General features: G+C 45.0%; 1 protein-coding gene across 1 annotated transcript in view; it reads left to right on the top strand.

Annotated features, from left to right (window-relative positions):
- The window catches only part of LOC144319281 (eukaryotic translation initiation factor 3 subunit C), a 22,529-nt gene extending 17,042 nt beyond the window's left edge, over positions 1-5,487 (top strand). The window contains exons 16-21 of the mRNA XM_077907186.1: positions 914-1,277; positions 4,469-4,628; positions 4,721-4,786; positions 4,876-4,963; positions 5,057-5,219; positions 5,317-5,487. Coding sequence (XP_077763312.1) covers positions 914-1,277; positions 4,469-4,628; positions 4,721-4,786; positions 4,876-4,963; positions 5,057-5,219; positions 5,317-5,399 — 924 coding nt within the window. The 3' untranslated portion in view covers positions 5,400-5,487. The remainder of the gene's footprint in view (positions 1-913; positions 1,278-4,468; positions 4,629-4,720; positions 4,787-4,875; positions 4,964-5,056; positions 5,220-5,316) is intronic.
- The last annotated feature ends 823 nt before the right edge of the window (positions 5,488-6,310 follow it).

Below are 6,310 nucleotides of genomic sequence, written 5' to 3'. Positions count from 1 at the left end.
TGACCTATATACTTTTAATTGTAATCAGTAAAGACTTTATCTGCCCTCCTCCCCACATCTGTACTACCTAAAATTTTCCTCTATCGTAATTTGTGACAAGTCCGTATTTTCAGTTGCCTGGGCCAGAAACTTTAGAGTCAAATTCAATTCTTATTTTACTCTCAGATCCCTCATCTGATTCCCCAGCCATTTCTGTTCAGAGTCCATTTATCCCTTCCACTGCTACCCTCTGATCTGAGCCACCCTCACCTTTCTGGTCTCTGCTTCTGGCCTTCTCTCCTTTCAGGCTGTCCTAATACAGCAGCCAGGGTTAACCCTTTAACTCAGGTTATATCTCATTTTCTCAGAACCTTCCTGTGGTTTCCCCATCTTAAAAGCATTAATGCTTTTGGCTTACAAGGCTGTGTGCTTGCCTATCCAGTTTACGCTTACATCTTTACAGTTCTAGACTGATTCCTTGAGTATACCTGGTATAGCTCCTCCACGAGGCCTTTTTGCATTGACTTTTCCTTTTCTCGAGAATACTCTTCTTCTAGATACCTGCACGACTTGTTCCCCTTTTTCTGTCAGGTTTTTATTTAAACATTCCCTTCAAAATGAGGCCTTCCCTAGTTATCCTGTATAAAATTGTGAGTTCCCACCACCACCACCACTCCCTTCTTAACTCCCTTCTCTGTTTTATTTTTCTCCTTGGCATGAGTCTCTATCTGCATATTGTGGTCATTTTGCTCTTCATCCCCTTATCCCTAGAATGTAAGCTCCATGAGAGGATGGGGACTCATCTGGTTTGTTCTCTGTCCCAGCCGATAGCCTAGTGCTCAGCATCTCATAGGTGCTCAGTGTATATTTGTTGATTGGATGAGTAGCCCGCCTTATAGTTACCACTTCTGAGTACATTGTCCTTCATTCCCAGATCCTGTACAATCGCACCATGGTGCAGCTGGGCATATGTGCTTTCCGCCAAGGCCTGACCAAGGACGCTCACAATGCCCTACTGGACATTCAGTCAAGCGGCCGGGCCAAGGAGCTTCTGGGCCAGGGGCTGCTGTTGCGGAGCCTGCAGGAGCGCAACCAGGAGCAGGAGAAGGTGGAGCGGCGCCGACAGGTGCCCTTCCACCTACATATCAACCTGGAGCTGCTGGAGTGTGTTTATCTGGTGTCTGCCATGCTCCTGGAGATCCCTTACATGGCTGCCCATGAGAGTGACGCCCGCCGACGCATGATCAGCAAGCAGTTCCATCACCAGCTGCGGGTGGGCGAGCGGCAGCCCTTGTTGGGTGAGTATGGGGCTCTGCAATGCAGCAGACTTTGCTCATTTGTCCCTTGATGCTTTTTTAAAAAAAATTTGAGAGAGAGCACGTGCAAGTGGTGAGAGAGAGCACAAGCAGGGGTGGGGGAAGGGAGAAGTAGACTGCCCGTCGAGCAGAGAGCCCCACTCAGTCCCAGAACCCTGAGATCATGACCTAAACCAAAGGCAGATGCTTAACCAGCTGAGCCCAGGTGCCCATCTTTGATGCCTTTTTATTCAGAGGATTAAGAGAAGCTGAAGGGAATTTCACACAAGAGGATTCTGTTTGATGCAGTGACCTCTCTGTGTAGAACCTAGAAGTGTCCTTTTTACTTAGTAGGCTATGGGATACATTGTCTTAGCTTACAGATTAAGCTCCTTACTCTCTCATTCTCTCCTTTAGTCTCTTATTTCTCAGCATTATCTTTCTACCGAATATATGGTGTTATATGTCCCTAGCATCTTTCAAAGTTCTTTGCAAAGTCCAACCTCCTCAGTCTCTAAGTTAAACTCTCCATGACCTGATTCCAGTGATGTTTTATTTAGCATAAACTCACATAGTACTTCTTTTCTGCCTGGCACTGTTTTAAATGTTTTATAGATAACAATGCATTTAATTGTCATTCACAATACCCTATGATATGGGTATCATTATTACCTCCTTTTTTCCTGATTAAGAAACTGAGGCATGACATTCTGGAAAACAGTATGGAGATTTCTCAAAAAGTTGAAAATAGAGCTACCCAATGACCCAGTAATTGCACTATTATGTATTTATCCAAAGGATACAAATGGTAGTGATTTGAAGGGGCAACCTGCACCCCAGTGTTTATAACAGCACTGTCCACAATAGCCAGACGATGGAAAGAGCCCAGATGTCTATCAATGGACAAATGGATAAAGATATGTATGTGTGTATACATATATATATATAAATATATCTATTCACACACACACACACACACACACACACACACACACTGGAGTATTACTCAGCCATCAAAAAGTGAAATCTTGGGATCCCTGGATGGCGCAGCGGTTTGGCGCCTGCCTTTGGCCCAGGGCGCGATCCTGGAGATCCGGGATCGAATCCCACGTCGGGCTCCCGGTGCATGGAGCCTGCTTCTCCCTCTGCCTGTGTCTCTGCCTCTCTCTCTCTCACTGTGTGCCTATCATGAATAAATAAAAATTAAAAAAAAAAAAAAGTGAAATCTTTACATTTGCAACAACATGGATGGAAGTGGAGGGTACTGTGCTAAGTGGAATAAGTCAGTCAGAGAAAGACAATTATCATATGATCTCACTCATATGTGGAATTTAAGGAACAAACCAGAGGATCATAGGTGAAGAGGAAAAGATAAAGATGAAATCAGAGGGAGACAAACCATAAAAGACTCTTAATCATAAGGAAAAAATTGAGGGTTGCTAGAGGGGAGGGGAGGTGGGGGTGACAGGGTAACTGGGTGATGGACATTAAGGAGGGCATGTGATGTAATGAACACTGGGTGTTACATAAGACTGATGAATCACAGACATCTACCTCTGAAACTAATAACACGTTATGTTAATTAAATTTAAATAAGTTTTTTTTTTTTTTTTTTTAAAGAAACTGGCATGGGAGTTAAGTGACTTACCCAAGTTTAATACAGCTGATATGTATCTCTCTAACCTCTTTTCCTGTTTTTCCCTTCATAGACATTTTTCTGCCAACCAGCAAGACCCTTGGCATTTGAGAATTTACCATTGGCTCCTTTGATCACTTGTTGAAAACTGATTGATCAGTCCAAGGGTTGGGTGGGTTGTGATTTCACTAGGAAAGGAATTTGTTGAATTGTACTTTTCCTGTGGGGTTGATGCCTGGAAACACTTGGCAAGTGACCACACTTAACTGTCCACAGCCATGTTCCCTCAGATCTGTCCTCTACTGGTTGTGTGCGTGGTTTTGTGAAGTGCAGGTACCCTTTTCACAAATTTGGTCTGCCTTAGGTAGTGAAGCTTTGTTTTATTTTAACTGGAAAATTTACAGTGAAAGGCTCTGTCTCCATCATTTAGGGCTCTCTGGCTCACTACAGTCCCTGCCTCTCTAATACTGCCTGGGATCAAAAGGCAGTTTCTGGGTAAGCTCTGTGCTACCCTTGGTTTTGTAGAGAGATATAATCTTTGTATAACTAATTCTTCCTTCTTTAAAAGTGGCAAAGTAGAAGCCAATCACAAGGGTGATTCTCTTCCTTTTACTTATCTTATTCATACATTTCTCTTTGGGGCTGATCTCTTATACCTTTGAGCTTGCTCCCTGTTCTAGGGTCTGCCGTGTTCATGTTTCTTTACACATACCGTCCATTCTAGTGGTAGAGTTTTGGCACTTTTGTTGTCTACTCTGAATTTCTTTTACTTTTGTTTGCCATGTTTTCTTTCCCTGCTTTGTCTTTAAAGAAAAGTAAGCTGATATACAGACAGAGTCAAAATCAAGAAGGTGGAATAAAGTTTGATAAATACAGTTCCAGTTGAGACACTAGAAATTTTTTTGGGTCAGGGCGCCTGAGTGGCTCAGTTGGTTAGGTGTCCAGCTCTTGATCTTAGCTCAGGTCTTGATCTCAGGGTCCTGACTTCAGTCCCCATGTTGGGCTCCATGCTGGGTGTAGAGCCTATTTAAAAAAAAAAGAAAAAAAATTTAGGTCAGAAAATCTAAGAATCTAATGAAAGCTTTTAACTTAGGAAAAGGGGATCCCTGGGTGGCGCAGCGGTTTGGCGCCTGCCTTTGGCCCAGGGCGCGATCCTGGAGACCCGGGATCGAATCCCACATCGGGCTCCCGGTGCATGGAGCCTGCTTCTCCCTCTGCCTGTGCCTCTGCCTCTCTCTCTCTCTGTGAGACTATCATAAATAAATAAAAATTAAAAAAAAAAATAACTTAGGAAAAGGTACATAAGGATAGACAACGATTTTCCAGTATTTTCAAGGAGGGCTCACTAATCCCCCTGAAGCATGTCAGAGACCAATTTAGTCTAAATATTTTTGATATTAAGTGACTTATACAATCACATGGCTATTTAGTAGAGTGCCGAGAGAGTCCCAGTCTGGTTGTTTGCTCTCCTGTCCCATGTTCCTCCTTGAGCAGTGCTTGAGGCAGGAGCTGTGGTCCGAAGTTTCCCCTGGGCCCTGCCTCATTCTCAACCTTCCAGGTCCCCCTGAGTCCATGAGAGAACACGTGGTTGCTGCCTCCAAGGCTATGAAGATGGGCGACTGGAAGACCTGTCACAGTTTTATCATCAATGAAAAGATGAATGGCAAAGTGTGGGACCTTTTCCCTGAGGCTGACAAAGTCCGAACCATGCTGGTTAGGTGAGCAAAGAGAAAGGCCATGGTGGGTAGGAAAAAGACTGGTTGGTCTCCTTTCCTGAAGATTTCTACCCTCTACTCCCTTCTCCCCACAGGAAGATCCAGGAAGAATCACTGCGAACCTACCTCTTCACCTATAGCAGTGTCTATGACTCCATCAGGTAGGATGGGCCCCGAGGCAGTGGAGGTGCCCCAGGTTTGTGGTCAAAGCTCCTAATTGTTCCCTGCTCTCTACCTTCTTTCTCCCCAGCATGGAGACTCTATCTGACATGTTTGAACTGGACCTGCCCACTGTACACTCCATCATCAGCAAGATGATCATTAATGAGGAGTTGATGGTAAGGGCCAGGATGGTAAATGGGCAGATGACATCATGGGGAGTTTGGAGTGGAGATCTGTGTCACATCCATTCTCTACCTCACTCATATTAGGCCTCTCTGGACCAGCCAACGCAGACTGTGGTGATGCACCGCACCGAGCCCACTGCCCAACAGAACCTGGCCCTGCAGCTGGCTGAGAAGCTGGGCAGCTTGGTGGAAAATAATGAGAGGGTGTTTGACCACAAGCAGGGTACCTATGGTGGCTACTTCCGAGGTCAGTTATTCTGTCCCTCTGCTCTCCCAGGGTTCTGGTCCCCCTCCTGCCTCTTCACTGTCATTCACGTCCTCCTCCCCTCTCCTCTCCCCTACAGACCAGAAGGACGGCTACCGCAAGAACGAGGGCTACATGCGTCGGGGCGGGTACCGCCAGCAGCAGTCTCAGACAGCCTACTAATGGCCTTGCTTCTGTGCCTCTGGCCCAGACCATTCAGCCTTTAAGTCGTAGACCACATCCTGAGTTATTAAAGTTCTGTTTAAAGTTGTTACAGTGCCTGCTTGTCTGCATGTCGCCATGGAGGTGGGTTGGACATGTTAGTTTGCTAATTATATTTCTGAACTTCTACCACATGATAGGCACAAGGCTTAGGATGCAGAGATGACTTATGTATCCCAGACATCAGAGAGCCTGCAGCTCTTTGACATTTGACAAGAAATTGTAATAACACATGATAAGTTCTACCAGGTGTATGGAAGGCAGTGGATGTGTTGAACAGGATGTGACTATGAAGCATAAATATCAGGAAAGTGTAATGGAGGCAGTAGTGATGGTTGGACTTTGAGGGGGTTTGGGTGGTGGTTCCCCAGGCAGGGGGAAGGGAGAGTTAGTTTAGGCCAGTGGGAAGTATGGTACTTGGACCAGCGCAGATCTGTAGTTAACCCTGATAAAGACAGGCGTCCTAATTAAGAGCCAGCATGGAGAGACATGCCACCACTGTGACATCTAAACATATGACCATATTTCTAATTTGTATGGTGTCTCTAAAAGTATTGGTCCACAGGAAATTGGAGAATTTTTTTAAATGGTCCTCCACCACATTTGAGAAGTATAGATGTGGGCAAAGGAGAAAGAGTGAGTGCAAAGGATTGGAGGAGATAAGTAATAATGTGGTTGGTATAAAGTGTATTTGGAGTATGTACAGGAAGTAGGCTGGGACCATAGTGATGAAATGCTTTGGACTTTTGGAAACAAAATACAAAGTATACGAATGGATCGTTTTAGGAAGTGTAATGGAGCAGCATTGTAGACTTGGAATTGGAGACCAGAGAGCCAACCAGAAAGTAAAAAGCATCTACAGCCAGGATCAT

This window comes from Canis aureus, chromosome 8 (genome assembly GCF_053574225.1).
Source record: "Canis aureus isolate CA01 chromosome 8, VMU_Caureus_v.1.0, whole genome shotgun sequence".
NCBI lineage: Eukaryota > Metazoa > Chordata > Mammalia > Carnivora > Canidae > Canis > Canis aureus.
The sequence above is the reverse complement of the archived record's forward strand: the minus strand, read 5'-3'. Positions and strand labels throughout refer to the sequence as shown.